Raw genomic sequence first — 20510 nt, 5'->3', positions numbered from 1 at the left:
TGAAGTACAGTTCTGTTTAAAAAAAAAAAAAAAAAGACACATTCTCAGCATTTTAGCAACACCTTATTTTTCCTCTGTCAACATGGCTTTAGCTTTAAGTTTTTTTAAAACTTTAACTTTCAGGAGCTATCAGAACAATTAAGTTGTCAAGCGTCTTCTACTAGAGCATCTCCAAACTTTTTAATATCAAGCAATTATTTGGCTCTTACAAGACCAGATGCATTCACATTTCCAATTTAAATGCAAATACAATGGAGAGATTTCAGGTTTTGTCTCTATTTTTATAAATGCTTTTAATTTTTAAAAGAAAAGGATTTATTATTTTGGAGATGCCATGTCTTTTTTTTACCTGTGTTCCAGTTACTAGCTTCTGTTTCTTTTACTGCTTTTCCTTTTTGAAGCAAGAGGAGGTGTAGACCAAAGCTGTACAGGTCCCCAGAGATATTCAGGTGAGGAGGCAGCTCAGGAGGTCTCTAGTCCATCCTCCTGCTCGAAGCACGGCTCAGATGGATGGATGAGCTCAGAGCTGGAAGGTCTCCGAGGATGGGGCAGCACAAACTCCTGGCCCCTGGGAGCTGCCCCAGAGGTGTCACACCATTACAGAGCCGATTGATAACATGGTGACAAACTGGCAGCTGGCATTCGGGAGGGTTTGAAACCCCAAGCAGAAGAAAGCGAAACAAACCAAGAGCATTCCTATGACATGGTGTTACAGCCTGCCAAGGCACAGCCGCGTGCCGTCACAGCCCGACCTGTGCGCTCAGGGCTATCCCGTCCCGCAGACCGCCCATCTCGCAGGCAAACTGCAACTTTGCAAGTCTCATCGCAGGCCAGGGAAGAATTGGGATATAAATTAAACAATTCAGAGAAGCTGACACAATCCCCAGTGGGCTGTGCACTTGCCAAACAAATTATAAATCCTCTGAACATTACAGCTGGGCGTTTTCCAGGGCCAATGCCTTTATAAAGTTTAGTTCTTGTGCCAAAGCTGTCAAAAAATGAAATAAAAAATAATAATAAAAAAAAAAGCCTTGCTGAGCCTTCCTGGATGCCAAAAAGCAATCCATTGCAAATCTTCACTCTTCTCTCTGCTCACACTGCAAATGAAACCCAGCCCGCAGTACTTGCCTTTCCTGCAAACCCAGAGCAAAGCCCAGGTTCCAAGGTTTCGGCACTGCCTTGTCCCCATCACCGAGAGCTTTATTCTACCGAAGGGCTTCATGACAGCCTGGATTTGTTCCAAGGCGGGATGCATTTCCCATCAACGCTTCCCTTTTATTTCACTGTTCAATGCCCAAAAAAATGAATCAGGATCCTATAGAACTTTCCAAAATTATTTGTCAGAGACCTACCAGCCTCGTTCACAGTTGTCTGATGCGATACAAGCAAGTACATTAAAACGCATTTCAAGGTCATCAAAAAGTCAGATTGAAGAAAAAAAATGTGCCTTTTTTTTTTCTCTCTTTTCCTTCAGGATGAGACAAAATTTTGAAAAACTCACTTATTTCTGTCAAAACAAAATGCTGATTTTGTTAAGACTACACAGACCTCATCATGTATTAATCAGCCAAGGTCTAATACAATATTAAACTACAACACCACACCCACGCACAAGAAATTACTGTGTATCAGCAGTCCATATTTACTAGCCAAGAGACAGTGAGGATAACTCTTTTCCCTTGCTCTCTACTGAAGAAAGAACACGGGCACCTGGAGCAGCCCCACTGCCAGGGCCAGAAGGAGAGAGATGAAACCAACGTCACTTCTATCACTCTTGTACCTTCATAGAAAAGTGGTGCCTGACAGGCAGCACAGGATGTGGCAGAGCAGCAAACTTATTTAAAAATAAGATTTCTGCACACAAAAACTCCAAGAAGTCCTAATGAAAGGGCAGAAGAATCAATAAACCATCTACATTTTTATATGGAACCGTTTTATGAACTCGTCCACAATACGGCCCAGCCTGGGAGAGAGCACATATGCCTGAGAGTACTATTGCAGATAATAAAAATAAATGGACTTATTAAACTCTGAAGCCTGACTTTTTCACACATTCATTCTCAGAGCTGTAAACTTTTAGGATAGTGCACCAGTAACTTATGACTGTAGCAACACGCGGGATGTGCCATGAGATCTGGTTTTCTAGGCTAAAATCTTGTCTGATTCCAACCCCAGCCACAGGGCACACCTCTTGGTTGAAGAATCAGAATTGGCTGGCAGTGTTTTGTTGTAGTAAATGGGGCGATACCCGGCTGGGGGTTGGTCACCAGCGGTGTCCCCTGGGGCCCAATTCTAGGCCAGTTGTGTTTAACGATGTTATCCACGATCTGGATGCAGGAGAGGAGCGCATCCTCACAAGCCTGCCGGTGATACCAACCCGGGAGGTGCTGCCGACTCCCCGGAGGGACAGAGGCTGGGGACACCTGGGTTGTCCAGCCTGGAGAAGAGGAGGCCCAGGGGCCACCTCCTTGCTCTCTGCAGCTCCCTGGGGAGGGGAAGCAGTCAGGGACGTGAGGGAATGGCACAGAGCTGCACCAGGGGAGGTTCAGACTGGGCATAAGGAAACATTTCTTTACCGTGGTGATGGTCAGACACTGGCACAGGCTTCCTAGCGAGGTGGTTGGTGCCCCAGGGCTGCCAGTGTTCAAGAGGCATTTGGACAGCGCCCTGTTAATATGCTTTAATATGCCCTCGTTAATATGTTTATATGCACTGCTAAGACCCAAATCCCACCTTTTGCATAAAACCTGTGAGCAATAGCTCTGTTCTGGCACCGGGCACCAGCCCGTGGGGCGCCCTGCTCCCATTTCTGTTATTAACGGCACCTGAGGATCTCCCAGGGGTGACAGCAAAGGTGCTGATGTATAACCGCGCAGACGTCATTTTAGACTTTATGTCACGCAATTGCTCTAAGCCAAGAAGGGAAAATCCAAAGAAAAAACTCTGGGATAAACAGAGCTGTGGTGGGCAAACAGAAGAGAAACCAGGAATACAAGAATAGACATCAGAAATACCAGATTTCAGTGCATATTTTTCTGCTAAATCTAATAGAAAAGCAAGGAAAATATCATTTATTTCACAATCTGGATCTTTTTTTTTTTTCAAGACATAATGAGATAGGTACTTCCAGCAATCTCAGCCTTAAATTGTGTTTCTCCAGAGTGCTTTTTGTTCAGCAAAAGCTTTTCTGTTAATGTAGAGCATAGGTCACTTAAAATTATTATTTTATATTTAAACTGACAGGGAATCCCACCCCTTTGAAAAATTAACTCTAGACATTATGTTTCCACTTCACAGAAAGGAAAAGTCACAGAGTCAGAGTCAACTGGCATTAAAATAAGTTGCAGTTGCAGTGGAAGAGACAAAGGAGTCTCTTTAAAGAAGGTAAAGAGTCTCTTTAAAGAAGGTAAAGAAGGTTCGCTATCCATGAGGAAATGGTTGGCGACCTGCTACGGAGCTTGGATGTGCGCAAGTCGATGGGGCCGGATGGGATCCACCCAAGGGTACTGAGAGAACTGGCGGAGGAGCTGGCCGAGCCGCTTTCCATCATTTATCGGCAGTCCTGGCTATCGGGGGAGGTCCCGGTTGACTGGCGGCTAGCCAATGTGACGCCCATCTATAAGAAGGGCCGGAGGGCAGACCCGGGGAACTATAGGCCTGTCAGTTTGACCTCAGTGCCGGGGAAGCTCATGGAGCAGATTATCTTGAGGGTCATCACGCGGCACTTGCAGGGCAAGCAGGCGATCAGGCCCAGTCAGCATGGGTTTATGAAAGGCAGGTCCTGCTTGACGAACCTGATCTCCTTCTATGACCAAGTGACGCGCTTGGTGGATGAGGGAAAGGCTGTGGACGTGGTCTACCTTGACTTCAGTAAGGCTTTTGACACCGTTCCCCACAACATTCTCCTCGAGAAACTGGCTGCTCGGGGCTTGGACTGGCGTACGCTTCGCTGGGTTAGAAACTGGCTGGATGGCCGGGCCCAGAGAGTTGTGGTGAATGGAGTCAAATCTGGTTGGAGGCCGGTCACTAGTGGAGTCCCCCAGGGCTCGGTACTGGGGCCGGTCCTCTTTAATATCTTTATTGATGATCTGGATGAGGGCGTCCAGTGCACCCTCAGTAAGTTTGCAGACGACACCAAGCTAAGTGCGTGTGTCGATCTGCTCGAGGGCAGGAAGGCTCTGCAGGAGGATCTGGATAGGCTGGAGCGATGGGCTGAGGTCAACTGCATGAAGTTCAACAAGGCCAAGTGCCGGGTCCTGCACCTGGGCTGCAACAACCCCAAGCAGCGCTACAGGCTGGGAGATGAGTGGCTGGAAAGCTGCCTGGCCGAGAAGGACCTGGGAGTATTGGTGGATAGTCGGCTGAATATGAGCCAGCAGTGTGCTCAGGTGGCCAAGAAGGCCAACGGCATCCTGGCCTGTATAAGAAGCAGTGTGGCCAGCAGGTCGAGGGAAGTGATTGTGCCCCTGTACTCGGCTCTGGTGAGGCCGCACCTCGAGTACTGTGTTCAGTTTTGGGCCCCTCGCTACAGGAAGGACATGGACGTGCTCGAGCAAGTCCAGAGAAGGGCGACCAAGCTTGTGAGGGGTCTGGAGAACAAGTCTTACGAGGAGCGGCTGAGGGAGCTGGGCTTGTTCAGCCTGGAGAAGAGGAGGCTCAGGGGCGACCTCATCGCTCTCTACAGGTACCTTAAAGGAGGCTGTAGAGAGGTGGGGGTTGGTCTATTCTCCCACGTGCCTAGTGACAGGACGAGGGGGAATGGGCTAAAGTTGCGACAGGGGAGTTTTAGGTTGGATGTTAGGAAGTACTTCTTTACCGAAAGGGTTATTAAGCATTGGAACGGGCTGCCCAGGGAGGTGGTGGAGTCACCATCCCTGGAGGTCTTTAAAAGACGTTTAGATGTAGAGCTTAGGGATATGGTTTAGTGGAGTACTTAGTGTTAGGTCGGAGGTTGGACTCGATGATCTTGAGGTCTCTTCCAACCTAGAGAAATCTGTGAATCTGTGAAAGGAAGAACTTGCTGAGGAGGCAACAAATTTGAGCTTGTGCACATTGACACCCTTCCAAATAATATCAGTGCTGCATATCTGAAGACCTGTAAGACATCTCTCTGCTTCTACTTGATGCATAGGTGTCCTTCAAAGATGCTACCCAGCATTTTTGCTCTCTTCCTGGATGGAGGAGCCACCTTACAACCTTTGTTAGCAAAAACCTTTAGTTCTTCAGTACCATACTGGTACTTACAGAGAGATTTTATTTTTTTTTCATTTTCCCCTTCACAGTGCCTTTGGAATATTTTTTCTTCCATGTTCTCGTAATTTTGAGTACTGATTCAAGTTATGTTGAAGCTGTACGATTTTCCAAAAGCCGTTGGCATATGATTATCTTGATTCCTGCCTCTTTTGACATTTTCAGTTGTCACCCAAAAACTGAATGGTATTGTGACAATCGTGGTTTTATGCACTGTCTTAAAGATTATGAGGTCAATATTACCTTTTCTCTACTCTAATGCCTTGTGATATCTTCTTCAAATATGCAGTGAAGAATAGAATAGAATTTCTATGATCCTAAGAGAAATTTTTGAAGAAGTGAAATACCTCCAAAAGCAAAGTCTTTTTCTCGCTTGAGTGAGAGGAGTCAAGATCCCCTTAGAGCTTCCTCTGCTTTGTAATGGTTTTGTCTAGAAATATGGTAAAGGAAGCTGTTCTATTCATCAGTCTGAGAGCAGGAAGTGAAGATGCCACTGAGGAGAATACCCACCAACACTCAAATGCTAGCAGACTTGCAATCGTCTAAAGAACCCATTAATCTAAAGGAAATACTGAGAAACTTCCATAATTAGAATTGGTGAGCAGCCAGCTCTGCTGAAATGAGGTAGTATTTCTTCCTTCTCTGTTTTGACCCGGACACCTTGACAGATGACAATGTATTTGATGGAATGGAGTATTCTGCAATAACTTTGGGTAGAGTTAAACTGATAATGGCATTCTTCAAAATGGCTGTGTTTTGCAGACTTTCTCACTAGATGGGGACTTCACCAGGTAAACAACACGTGGCCTCATTGCAGAGGCAGCTGTGCCAGCTGGAAAAGCCCCATGCACCACGTCGTTTATCTGCCTCTGGTGAGCTCCCGCTCAAAGCAAACAGAGGAAATGGAAGACATTACATTAAATCTATGCCTCTTAAGAAATGACATGATGGTACTCCACACATTGCTCTTCATCTCAGCAAGACTTTTGCTAACATTATCTGATGGGTGGAAGAGAAAGGCACTGACCCAATGGCTCAGCAGAATGGCGACAAAGGAAGCCAACTGTGGCTCACAACTTGCTTACGAAAGCGGTACCTATAAAGTACCTCACTTCATCTGCAAGTGGTACTTTGACTGCCTGAGCAGGTGGCGAACGAGGGAGCCTCTTCCCCAGCAGATGTGTGCAATGCCTGGTGTTTTGCAAGGGACCTGCGTTCACGTGAACCAATGAGCAAGCATGCAACGTGTTTTTGTTGGAAGGACTTACAGTTCCTTGTAAGATATACAGGCAAAAAGAGGAAAAAAACAACATCCAAAGATGTCTATGACTAAATGGGTTCCTTGCTGCAATGGCAGCTTTGGTCTATTTTACTTTCAGAACATCTTCCATGCCAATGCTCACTGGAAGAAGAGAAAAATGAGTAACAGCCAAAGAGATCACACATTAAATGCTTATGCATATTAACAGGGTGCAAACCAATACCACTAGTGGCACCTGCTATCCCACTGCTGCTGGAGCAGTGCATGGCAGTCACAGGAGCCAGTTATTCGCACCCTGGACACTTATGTATTTATGTTTATTTCTTTCTGAAGGATTCTCTCTGATTTTAGATTTCTTTTATTAAATGTATGATAGTCATATGGCATCATTCATAATGGATTCAAAGGAAAGCGTGATGGATATTTATGAATTTGGGCAGTCAGCCACAAAGACAAGAAAATGCCCAGAAAAAAAAAAAAATTAAAAAAAATCAAGAGCTGCTGGAAGATAAGGTAGCATCAATGGGATGAAGCACACACAATAAAGGCATGTTTGGATAAATGCACGGTGAAATTTAGTAAGTTTTAAGGGGAACAAATTAATCCAAGCCCTGATGGCACTTTTTACAATTTTACATTCCTATCTGTGTAAGATTAGGGGATTATTGTCTAGTCCTGGGATCGGTAGTCCAACCTGAGAGAAGCTGCAAACTCCAATTACCAACTGCTTCTCCTGCAAGGCTTAGTTGCCATTTCAACTAAATACTCTTTTCTCCTCAGCTGCTGTGTGAAAATCCTGATAAACAGCAACAAAAAAAGAGATGAAAGAGAGAGAAGCAATGAGCTGCGGGCAAAATGCTAAGAAACATATACACAAAGTAAAATCCAAACTTGGGTGCAAATTTCTCTCACATTTCACTGCTAAACTCCGCATCCCTTTTAGTAAAAATAATTCAAATAAGGCCAGAGTAAAAAGATTTTTAAAGACAATTCTTTCCCTTTAACAGAAATAATAGTGAAGGGGAAAAATCACAGCATGCAGCCATGTACCGGGGGGCTGCACTTCACTGATTTGATGGGGTGATGTTCCTTGTGGTGGTTGCTTCTCAGAATTAACAGCCACACAGAAGAGAAGAAAAAAAAGAATCTTCCTCAAATGTTTTAATGATATTTTGTTCAACATCTTGCAGCTCCTAGGCATCTCATAGGCATGGGCTTCTATAAATAAAAATGTGAGGGCATATCATTATTATGCTATGACTCATGGAATTTGTATCTGCAGGGAGCTAGGGACTTGGCTTTTCCTCTGGGCTCTCTGGTGCTGTCTGCTGGGTCAATTAAAATACTCAGATTTTCTTTCACACAAAGCCTTTCCTCTCCCTTTGCTTATTCTGAGCGTGTGTTTCACTCACATCTTCCCATCACAACCTCATCACCGTTGTAAATCACAGCAAATTAATGTTGATGCTGTGTTCTTGAAACAACACTGCTTTTGCCTCTTGACAACAAAACCCCTAAGCCAAATGTCAAAAATTTAAATGGAAATACAATATTACAAATAAATCTGTGGACTTCTGATAAACTCCTGCAGACCTAAACTGATGTGATGCTCTCTCCCTGACCCCCAGAACAGAAATAGCTTCTAATTCACCGTCCTGCTGAAGAGCATAATACGTTGGGCAGTAAGAACTGAACAGGGGTTATGGCTGTCATAAAACATTCACACCACTGGCTCCTTATACAGCAGTTTCTCCTGAGTATGATTAATCACATGGTATTATTTAAAGTTCCTATAGCGTGGGAGTTTATGTTTCAGTAGCATTCATAGATTAGATTATAGAAAATTAGTTTCAGATGAACTGTTTGCTTCAGGTAGATTAATCCACTCAGATGATGCCTACCAGCCAAGTGAACTCCGCCTTCATACCAACTGGCCATGTTCCTGGGGTTACCCAGAAAGCGGTAAACAAGTGGGGAGAGTTTCTTTCCACCTGGCAGTAATTGCTCTGAAAGCACTCTTCTCTTACTTTTATCTAAGACAGACATTTAGCCTGCTATTTAGCATAATTAAAGCATAGATACTAATCTAAAGCTCCTACCCAGGGAGCTGTCGTCTGATGGCAGCAGATTCACAGCATGCACAACAGCCTTAATTTCAGTAACATGCTCAGCTGACGAGAAGGAAGAAAAGGATGAGGTAGGAAATGATGTCTCCAGGACCCATTAAAGGGAAGCTCTGCCACAGCCCCTGCTCTCAGGGCTCTGCTAAAAGTGTGTGTGCAGAGGAAGGGCAAGCCTTCCCACTCACGGGCAACGACACGGTGTCCTTTGGCAAGCATTTGTCCCTGATTTGAGTGAGAGCTGCTGCATCTGCATGGTACAAAGAGGCACCACTTCACCCCAGGCACAGCCCCAAGCAGGGGGCTGGAACCCAGCACAAGAGCCAGTGGCTACCTGAAGCCAGCACCAATTCACTTCATGCATTACTAGAACTGACCAGAAATACGTCTGGAAATGTATGATGCCACTATGTGAATGCAGCCATCCCGTCAGATTAGGGTTCAATTTATCCCCCCAACGTAAAGGCTGCTAGTTTGCTAGCTCAGCTTACCTCTTACAATGATGTTGGTGGACTTTTTTGCAGGGTTTCCAACATTGTTATTGGCGACACAACTGTATGTGCCAGCATCTTCCGATGTGATGGCAGGTATCGTCAGCGTGCCGCCGTTGAGGACCGTCTTCTCGGGCAGGACGCCGGCGGACCTCACCCACGTCAGGCTGGGGGATGGCTCCCCTCCTGTTGTCACACAGACCAAGGTGATCGCCTCCCCAGGGTTCACCACTATCGGGTCGTCCACAAGAAGCTTAATTGAAGGGGATGCTGCAAAACACAAGAGGAAAAGGAAGGTGGAGTGGGGCAATACCTGTGCCATTGCTCAGTCCGGCCGAGCACACTCAAGTCAAGTAAGATCAGCAAAGGCTTCGGCTGCTGCGCTCCTAGGAGGACCACGCATCCTCCGAGAAGGCTGCTCCCCGTCCTCCTGCTCCACCTGGCTCCACGCGTCCCCTGCTCCGCACCCTGCTCAGGCACCTGCTTGTCCCTCGCTGTCAAACAGCGGGCGAGGATTTACGTGCAGACAGCCCCGCGGCCGTGCTCGGGAAGTAATGTATAATGTATGGGACAGGTGCCAGCACGCTGGATTTTCAACCCTGGAAGAAAAGCATTAGTAACAATCTTCTTTGGCACAGAAACCACGTTGTTCTCTTCAAGTCAGATCCTCTCTATTGAAAACCAGCCCTCTTAATCCGCCCGCCTCCCCGATGAACTCCCCGGGACCTGGCTGCGAACTGAGAGGAATTTGTAGAGTTTGAGTCCCGTCTGCCGAGGCAGGGGTCACCCCGTGGGACACCCCCGGCACGCTTGGAAGCAGGAGAACACAGCTCGAACCCTTTTATCCTGCTTGGGCTGTGCGCCCGGCAGCCCCAGCCCCAGCAGACAGCACAGCCCTGGCTCCATCCCCTCCCTCGCTGGCAGGTGGGAGAGGTGCAGGCTAATTAGGCCCCCGCTAATTGCCACGCAGTGGGCAGGGGGCCGAGGGCCTTTGGGCAGCACCACCACCGCGCCAGCTGAACTACACCACAGCATGGGCTAATGGCAAGACACCGCTGCTCTCAGAAGGGAGGAGCTGGTGATTAAATTTAATTCTCTCTCCTTGCCTCTTCTTTTCCGTGAAATACCTGCACACCACATACGGGGAGCAACAGAAATGCTCAGTAGGAAGCGACATGGCAGGGCACTCCATTTTAGATGCTGAGCTGCAATTTCTATGGAGGGATCCACCCTTACCGGATTAGGACTTTGCTTGAAGGAATACTCCAAGCTGCATAAAGGATGAGCCAAAGCCTACACCCACATTGCTAGCACAGAAAAACAGCAGCGCTAGGCAAACGTGTGCGTAAAGGTGAAGGATGGAAATTTCGCGTAAAATCTAGGGAAAGAAAACCAGAAAAGGTGACAATAAAAATAAAAAATAAAAATATTACATCTGGAAATGACATATCATTATCACTGTTACTATAGAGATATTTCTGTGTGCTCTGCTTTATATGTGAATCTTATTTTGATATTAAAAGCATATAATAATCACTAAAGGCAAGTACAAGTCGATTACAAAATAAGAGTTCTATTTACTGGGCACTCGCCCAGGAGGAGCTGGCTCTCTGCATTCACAAGCGGCAGCACACGAAGGGGAAGCACTTCTTTCTTTTACACCCGCCCCCAGCAGAGCGGGAACGGGCCATGCCCCAGCCAGGGAAACACTTCAGGAGAGCAGGAGCACAGAGGTCCACGGGCAAAGCCTCCTCCTCCAGCTCCTCCAGGCTCAAGATCCCACGGCCACTTTCCAGTGTCAATTACTGGGCTCGTGTAACCGACATAAAGGCAACAAGGCTGGGTGCTTGGCTAAAAACATGGTCAGCAAACAAGCAGCACCGGCCACTAACTGTGTAGGTGTCCGAGTGTGAGCCCCCGACCTCAATCTCTGCCATCGGCTGATGCATCCGCCAGCTGATGGACTCCTCTTCGGGGATTAGAGATATGAGACTGGGCGGCACGTCCTATGCCATGCTGTAGCAGTATTTGTTCAGGAGAAAGTGGCGGAGGCAGGGATCCAGGCACCCGGTGTGCAGCTCGAGCCGAGCTCAGACCTGCAGGGTCGTCACCCAACGTGGGGCTTGGGTAGAGCTCAGCTGGCCCCTCTTGCTCCTTCCCTCCCCACCCTGGTAAATGACTTTTCTTTAACAACTCTGGCAAGAAGCTGTTCTCTGCTCTCACTGAACATCCAGCCTTGAGACGGGGAACAAGAGAACCACAAATAACGCTTCAAAACTTCGAACAAAAGATGAAAGCTCCAACAATGTCAACCCAACCTGGTGCTGCTGTTTACCATAATAGCCTCATAAGCCTCCAGATGAAAGGGGGCCCTTTGCCATCCTTCAGGTAGAGAGACAAAGATAGCAGCTGATGTTGATAAAAATGCTGTGATACATCCCTTTCATCACAGCACTCAAAACAGTAAGTACATGAAAATTATGGTTTGCATACAGCAATTTCTCCTTGCTTACACCACACATTTCACTTAACTACAACCTACCCCACCAGGAAAACACAAACAAAAATCCAGCAACACGTTCAACGACTACCATGAAAAGCCTGCTTTAAAGCAAAGAATATTAAATAATTCAGAAGAGATACTAAGGGTTCCTGCAAATGAAACTCACTGTAGCATATAAAGGGTCAAATGTCTATTGCAAAGAGAATATGAAACCACAGGAACAATGATCTATTATTTTGATATTTCCTTGCTTGAAGTCCTACAGACAATCAGCACTTTATGGCAGCGTACCAACAACACAGAACCTCTTATTTTCAGCTTTGCGGTGCAGCAGTGACAGAATTTGGTCTGGCTGAATGTCACACGCATGCTACCAGACTCCGGCTGGGGGATGGAGAGGCTGCAAGGCTCCTGGAGGTCCCTTGGACTGTGTCCCTCCGTGCTGAGCGCTGCTGCCAGCCCAACGCTTCCCATTTCCAAGAGCTCATTTCTGCTCTCGGTGCAGCAAACACTGACCTTTCCTCCTTCAGCCAGGGACGGGCAGGGGTGGGAGTCAACGTGCAGCTGCTTTTGTGCCAAACGTGGATGCGGAAAAGAACAGGGCTAAAGCACTGGTTTAGTCACCCACTGGATGACCTGTATTAATAAACTTGGGTTAATTAACAGCATGTAGGCATTCTGCAGGTCTGCTTCGCTGGGTAGCTCTGCTGCATTACTCCACCCAGAAATGTTTCCCCCTCCCAGACCACAGGAACGCCTCCACCTGCTCCCACAGGATGCTGCAGCGACACAGCCGCAAGCAGCTGCCCCTTCCCACAGAGGGGCAATGCAGAGCTGGGGCACTGACAGCAGTGAAGGCACAGAAAAAACAAAACAAACATGTAACAGGAGGGACAGTAAGCCCTGAACTGGGCTGCTTAGGGTTGCCACCGCATCCCTCTCCCCCAGATTTCCCAAGCAAATACCTGTTAGACCAAAGGTTTAGGATCAGCTCAGGGGTTTGGGCTGGGGAAATGGAGCTCGCTGCCCGGTGGGATCTCTCCCTGTTCTAGTTTCATGACAGAAAGAAGTACTGCCAAAAGACAATCCCGGGCTTCTGCAAACCCTCTCAGATCCTTGTGCACTTCAGGAGACGGAAATTTTGGTGTAACCCTCTCTCTAAAATGTTTTTTTTTGTCTCATTTATTGGTAAATTCTGGGGGCTAAACACACATACAGCACAAAACAGAACTGTTTAATTCATTGCCATGCTACATTTTCAGTCCAACGTGATTAAAAAATAGAGCAGGCATTTATAAAGATGACAAGATGATCCAGAGCAATTATAATAGTTGATGATTATACCAAAATATTGTTGAAGGACTATTAAAACTCACGCTTCGGGGCTTTTTTTTTTTTTTTTTTTGGTCAAGCAGGAGGACAGACTATCACATATCTGTCTGTTGCACTGCTTTTATACACTCTTCTGAAATGTCTCTCAGCGGCTCTCGTTAGGGACAGAATGAGATGTGATCCTAATGGGCTCTGCACGTGGTTATGCACCCTATGCGCTTGTAAAGCATCTCGCATGACTGAACCCAGCCAGGAGAGCCACGGTGCAGCCCCAGCCCAAACCCAAACTGCAATATTTGTTTAGATAGCAGGAAATCATGCAACTGAGTCAGAAGGAAGAGGAGATAAAGACTTCTCCAAGAGATCTGACTCATATTAAAATGACACGATTGAAAAAGCCGCTATGTGCAGTTGTGTGCTCCTGGCACAAGCCTGAAAGATGCCGGAGCTGTGTTTGCTCTCGGTGCTGCTTTGGGGAGTTTCGCTACAGCCTCCAGCGCACAAGTGGTTTCATCCAGCGGCAGCCACACCATCTGTGGCAGCAGAAATACGAGGGTGAGCCACGCTCCCTTCCACTTCTACAGACCGCCCTGCTTTCCCGACACAAGGCTGGAGCCCGTACTGACATCATGCCTGTTCAGTTTTAGATAGGCACAAAGAGATAAGCATTGAGGCTGGTGGAGACCCTCACCTCCTCACTAAAAAGCTTCCACACGGTCTCAGCTGGGATCATTTGAAGAGAAGCATATTGCCATGCCAGTAAGCCAGCGATTTATGCCTCCAATCTTCATTTTATTATACAAGTTTTGCAAAAAGTTAGTTTCACCAAGCAGGCTACTTGGCTGCTTGCCACATTTACACAGGGCTCTTCTTACATGAAAGGCACTTTCAGATCGAAGTGCTTCAAAGCCCCCAGAACCCAGCAGGTAGATGTGCAATCAAAAGGAAAGATGCCTGACTACACCAGCCACAAGTTCCCTCTGCGAAGCAGCTGCCTCCTGCCTTAGGAATAAGTTCCTCATTTTCTGCTTAAATCTTGATGAGATCCCTCAAAACTCCATTAGAAGGTTTAATTTAGGGATGTATTTTATTATTTTCCACTGCTGTATGACTGAATTTGGTTAATCATGCATTATGCCATTTATTTACTACTTTAATCCTCATTCTTGCTCATCTTTCCAAACTGTCTGAAATTTTTCTTCTCCTTCTTCCTAGCCCCAGAGCTCCATCCCTTCATACCACAAAACCACGTTTGGGTCATGGAGATATGCTGACACACAGATCAGGGCTGATGTCCTCAGTTTTGTGTAATTAAGCAATATCCAGCACTGGTTTGGAAGTTCAGCATTGGGGCCAACACAACTGTCCAATACCAAAACCGGCGGAGACACCGACGGTGCTCACGTGTGAAATCACAAATTTGTGCAGAATTTCTAATGCAGCAAAAACGTCCCCGTAAAAACCGGTCCCTACTAAGTGGAGTGTGTTACCAGCCCAGAGCCACTTCCAAGGTTTCACCCTGGCTTAGGTCTCCCTTAGAGGACCACCAGCCATCCGCACTCATGAGACAAACGCTGGGCCAGCCAGGTGTGGCAAGCAAAGCATCTCCCAGCCAGAGCCTTCATCCCGGCACCAGTGCAGGCTCGGCCAGGCAACCTGCCCAGCGGAAACCTTCTTTCAACTCTCTGATAGGAATAATAAACTTTGTAATGCAACAATAGCAAGCTTTGGTAAATATTTCCACGGGGGAGCGCATGGAACAAGCTTTCCAAACATCCTATTTGGACACCGTAATGAGAACGGCTCCGTTTTCAAAAGAGCTCTGCGTCTTTGCCGTGCTTTAGAAGCAGGGGTTTCCGAGCGCCAGTCCCACATTTCCAAGTCATGGTTGGTTTGCCAGGGCACAAAGGGAGCCGCAGTGCCGCTGCGAGCCCTTCCCTGCGAAGAACAAGGCACTACTCATGGCGAGGGAAGCCGCTCAGGTCCCATTCATATTGCAGCTGCAGCCTTTTTAAAGGGACTTCAGTTCAGAGGCTTTCGCGTGCAAGCACTGCTTCTGCACCCCGCGTATTTCACAGCACCGCGGAGCCTGGCTGTGAACGCCACAGCGCACGGCAGGGCGTCACAGAGCGCTACTGCAGGTACAGCGGGGCAGAAACCGAGGCCCAGCTAGACCAGTCCCGTGGAGAATTAAAATCAGAACTGAATCAATTTGTTTTTAGTTAGTATTAACATGTGCACACAAGACAAGTTGGGCACTGTTGACATGCAGACAGAGACTAACTACAAGAGGTGTCCATGACATACACCGATCCTCACAGAGTAATAAAACAGCACTCGGCAAGCACTGCTTTTGATTAATGGCTTGAGCAAAAGTTTGCCAGATCCAGCGCAAAGCTAGCAGTCATTAAGTTATCATTAGCACCCTAATATACGTGCTTAACAACATCAGCCTACCGAGCACCTCTGACATGACAACCTAGCTCTACAGCAGAGTGTTTCCAACACTGAAGAGAGCCGCCATGGGATCACTGGCAGAGAGACTGGAAACATCTAATTATTGACCCAGTACTGATGTTAACTGAACATGAAAGCAGAGAAGTCTGTACTGCTGCCGGGGCTGGGTATTTGAGACAGGTCTACACCGAGAGGAGAAAGACATTTGACGCTGATGTAGCACACAGAAGAAATCTGATGCCAAGGTGTGTTATAATTACAATGAGGCAAATATATGTATCTGGAGCGGGTATACAGAGCTGAGGAAGTGTCACAGTTGGCTCTGAGGATCACTGGGAAATACAAAAGTAAACTAACAATTTAATAGCCATGTCGAAGTAGAGCAGAAAGTTATGTCCTTGACAACTCACTCATCTATGATGAATAAAAATGAGAAGATATCATTTCCTCCAGTTTTGTGAATTATTCCATATGCAGAACCAAAGTAATAGAACATAATTGAATTACACTTTCTCATATATATGTGTGCATGTGCATCCGTTTAATTTACAGGCTTGATTTCCTGCAGGAATACAACGCATATGCTCATAACACACATACACATTACCAACAGTCCCTTGCAAGTCAGAGCAAAAAGAGAGAACACCTGAGGTCCCCAATGTGCTAGGAGCATCATTTCTTATTTACTTACCCAGTATAGTTCAACTATATATATATTTAATTCCCAGCTGAGGTCAAGATTTTAAATTATTGGGTAAAAATACACTTTTTATTGACCACACTGTCACAGCACGCTGCAATATTGTAGGTCCTTTCTTTTCATCAATACCCTCTCAGAAAAAAAAACAACCAAACCCGCTTTTATGCACCCATCCTCTCTGCTTTTATCTTTCCTGCTTTTTACCGACAGACCCATAATCTTCTGACTTATGTTTGACAGTTCCTCTTGTTGGTCTCCCAAACGAGAGAAATCCTGCTGGCAGAACGTGCCAGCGTGTATTGACCCAGCCAGAATAAGATACTCCAGTGGGCCAAACTGTCAAGCAAACATCCACTTACACGTGCCAGCAGTTCAGCTGCACTTTCAGCCTGTGCAAACTTAGCTCCACACTCTGCTAGGAAGAATCAAGGCTTCTTGGGTCGGTTCACCTTGGGCTTGGCAATGAGTTCTTCAACTAAGTCAAGGGGGAAAAATAGGCAGAGACACGTAAATCTGAGCTCCTTGCTGATGTAGGATGGAAATTCACCACAGAATCACAGGTTGGAAGGGCCTCTGGAGGCCACTTGGTCCAAGCTCTCTGCTCCAGCAGGGTCACCCAGAGCAGGTTGCCCAAGACCGTGTCCAGCAAGCTTTTCAAGATCTGCAAGGACGGACACTGCACAACCTCACTGGGCAAGCTGTGAGAGTGCTCAGTCATCCCCACAGTGAAAATGTGGTTTTATAAAGTTGTGTCAAGTAGCGACTGGTCTTAGAGCTGTGGACTTCAGCAGTTTCTCATTCAGCTGCTGCAGGCAATCTGCATGCGCAAGAGTAGCAAAACACTCTAACAACCTGCAAGTTCTCAACGACTTTGCATTTAGACACATAAAACATATGGCACCTCTTCAGCATACAGATCAATCTTATTTTTTTGTTACTTGCTATTTTTCTCATTTCATCATTCCCCTTAAAATTCTAGCACTTTCAAGGGAAGAGATTACTTTTTTTGACTTTATACACGCAGTTACAGACATACTAACAAGAATGTAAAATTATGATGTTGCAGGGGAAGCAGGAAGGAGAGTTGCGGGAAAGAAATAAAGCAAAGAATCAGATTATATTTAGCGAGGTCCATTTTCTGCTGGGCTCAGCCCTTACCCGATATAACAACACCCCTGGGTGCAGATATGTGAATAAAAGCTGGCCTGGAGTGCCAGACCCAGGGAGGGAGCAGGTAACCCTTTCCTCTCCCTCCATTCTAAATAGCTTTTTTTTTTTTTTTCCTCCCCCAACTTTTTCTGAAATCTTCTGTTTTTTAACCAATGGGGACGCAGCTTTGATGACTCATCTTCTTTCTTCCCAATTTGCCTGGCTGCTTTTCATCGAGCAGCAGCAGCACTTTGATGACTCGCACTTTGCTCGTGCTGCCGTTCACGCACAGATGTGGCATTGATAGCTCCAACAGGGAGGAAGGGAGGCGGATACGTTTGCTATTCAGAGCACTTCCTCGGTGGTTACGCTCTGGAGACAACTACAATAGCTCACAGCTCCCACACTGTATGAACTATTCATTCTGTGGACATTTTATCAAGAGGGTATGAAGGGAAGGCAGGATCCTCCCTTTAGCAGCAGAGTAGTGTTAAATCAGCTTAACCCGCTCATGAAACTGTCCCCTTCATCACTATATTTAGATGCAAGCCTACATTTAACCAATGTAGGTTTAAATCTCTGCTAATTTAAACCACTGGAATGTCAGGCGTGCAATGCGAGGTCACGGATCTTGATGAGATATAAGCACCCCTAAAGCCCAGTTCCTGCTCTCCAAAAATAGATGGGACGAATTGCTCTTCGGAGATGTTTCCCTCCACTGAGTATAGTGCTCCTTGAACAGCCAGCGCAGTACAGATACTGAAGCTTTCAGCATGCTAGATAGGCGAGACAAATCCTGTCTTTCGACAGTAACAATCATCCAATTAGTGGATTACGAGTGATTGACTAACTGGTGATGCAGAGAAAAGACCCTCAGTGTTGTGTTCAGATTGCCATCCACCATAAGCAAAAGTCAGCAGCCATCGTATGGAGCTGCATAAAGAGGAACGTTGCTGGGAGATGTACAAAAAGAGCCCTGCATCGAGCTCCACGCTGATGAGGCTGGGTGCAGAGCATCCTACATGCCCTGAAGCACTGAATTCCACCAGGGAGGTGGACAGAGAACATCAACAGGAACAGTGTGAGGCGCGGAGGATGTTATTCATGGGGAACAAAATAAGGAGCTCGGTCCATTACGCAACAGAAGAGATAGGACAAGATAACCACCTTCAGTACACAAAACATTGCTGTGGGGAGGAAGAGGGTAATCTCCATGCCACAGCAGACAGGAGCAGAGTGATGGGCTGCAGTTACGGAAAGGCAGGTTTGGGCTGGACATCCGATAACGCTTTCAGCAGCTGGGACGTGCAAGCACAGGGCCAGACTGCCTGCCAATAATGCCAAACCTCTGCTGCTGGCAGCTCCTCAACACAGGTCCAACAGACACTGGTAGGACAGGGTTTAGATCCAGTGCATTCTGCCATCAAGAATAGGAATAGATGACCTCTTAGGGTCATTACCAGCTTTATTTTCTATTATTCCTTCTTACTACAGCATTAATACCATCTACCTTTAGCATTCAGCTCTGAGCATGCAGCTGGCTGTATTTCTTATCCGAGGATTTCAGGCCTTTGTAGTGCAGGACCATGTGTCACTATAGCAATCTTTAGAACGCCAGGGGATGCTAAGAGAAATATTTTTTAAGGTCAGATAATTCTCTTAAAGATGTATTGTCTGAATGAAGAGAAACAAAGCAAATTTGTCATGACAGACTACTGTTTAATGGAGGGATTAGAAGTGAATTAAGCTTTTTTCAATTTGATTCCCACCAAATCCCAGACAGAGTGCCAGCTTCTGCTGCTATGTGAATGAACTCCGTCATGCAACTGAAAAATCACATATTGAAATACCCATCTTTTTGGTAAAAAGTTACTGTTTTGGATTATTTCTATGTTAGAAGCTGCCAGAAATCAACCTCAACATTAAACATTAATGATACTGTACTGATACCTGTACTACACAGCCTTAACTGTCTAATTCAAACTAATACACATTTTCAAATGAATCGATGGCCCTGAAATTGCTTTGTAGCTCAAGATCAATGTTTTATTTGCTTTTACTCAATCAAATTAGAAGAAACATTATAGGAAGCCCAGAATTTTCATATTGAAAGCTGCCTATTTATTTCTACTCTTTACATATCCTAATGATGTTTGAAATAAACCTTTCAAGCTAGATGTTTGGTTTTATGGGTAAGCATCATGCTTCAACACTTTGAAACAATGAACACTCTTAAAAGGATCCATTCATAATTACTATTACATGCAAGCATTACGATGCGAGATTCAGAGTTTGCTGTATTTCAAGTCACCTTTCCCCACTCTATAGATTAAATAGTGAGTCACATACAAGCTGGAGAGAGATTTTAATATCATCTGTCAATAATTCATGCTTGATATAGAGCATAATTAATGCTTGGACTAATATAATCCCTACATTTCCAAGGGACGTTGTGCTTGCTCCTGCTGAGCATCATCAAACCAAGTGCCTCCGTACCAATGCAGGGCTCAGGCTCAGGCAGGGTGACAGCTCCTTTGGGCTTTCATTGGTTCTTGCACAAACAGGGAGGTCCTGGGGAGAGGAGATAATGCTGAATTGAAACTACAGCTTCCACAGCATTGTTTTTCCTTTTGATGTGCGTATTTTAGTCACAGAACCATAGATCATCTCCATCACAAAGGATTTCTGCTCTGACTCCTGCTTCAAGCAATGCTGATCACACCAGGCTATCCAGGCCCTATACGGTCAAATTTCAAGCATTTTCCCCAAGCCGAACAAACCCTGATCCCTCAGACTCTTCCATATGTGATGTTCTCTAGCCCCACGCCCTCCCAGACTTGGCATCATCCAACAACTGGTTCAAAGTGCACTTGGTCCCATTGTTTTGGTCACTAATAACAATATTGTACAACGTTGTTTCCGGTTTTGATCCCTAAGGGAGGACTTGAGTAAATGACCACCAGCTGGACACCATACCACCCTTCAAACGCAAAGACTCCTCCGATTTTCCACTAATCATCCACCTCTCACCAGCCTGGCTATAAGGATACTATAGGAGATCACGTCAAAGGTTTTACCCAAAAGAGGCAAGAGAAAGAAAAGGTAGACAAAGGAATCACGGGGGTGATCCCAAACCACCTGTAAGTGGGAGCAGGTGATAAGAAAGGTCCCAGGGAGCCATTCCTATGAGAAGAATGGACCTGCAGCACTGTGCTCCCCCACCCCACAAACATTTGCTGCCAGCTGT

The 20510-nt window shown here is 46.1% G+C and overlaps 1 protein-coding gene across 5 annotated transcripts in view; it reads right to left on the bottom strand.

Annotated features, from left to right (window-relative positions):
* Positions 1-20510, bottom strand: part of MDGA2 (MAM domain containing glycosylphosphatidylinositol anchor 2) — a 336382-nt gene that overhangs the window by 137663 nt on the left and 178209 nt on the right. For all 5 annotated transcript variants that reach the window (XM_066998721.1, XM_048065998.2, XM_048065999.2 and 2 more), the window contains one exon: positions 9123-9392. In XM_066998721.1, coding sequence (XP_066854822.1) covers positions 9123-9392 — 270 coding nt within the window. The remainder of the gene's footprint in view (positions 1-9122; positions 9393-20510) is intronic.

The sequence above is a fragment of the Anser cygnoides genome, chromosome 5 (assembly GCF_040182565.1).
Source record: "Anser cygnoides isolate HZ-2024a breed goose chromosome 5, Taihu_goose_T2T_genome, whole genome shotgun sequence".
Lineage (NCBI taxonomy): Eukaryota > Metazoa > Chordata > Aves > Anseriformes > Anatidae > Anser > Anser cygnoides.
Note: the sequence above shows the minus strand (reverse complement) of the source record. Positions and strands in the feature narration are given on the sequence as shown.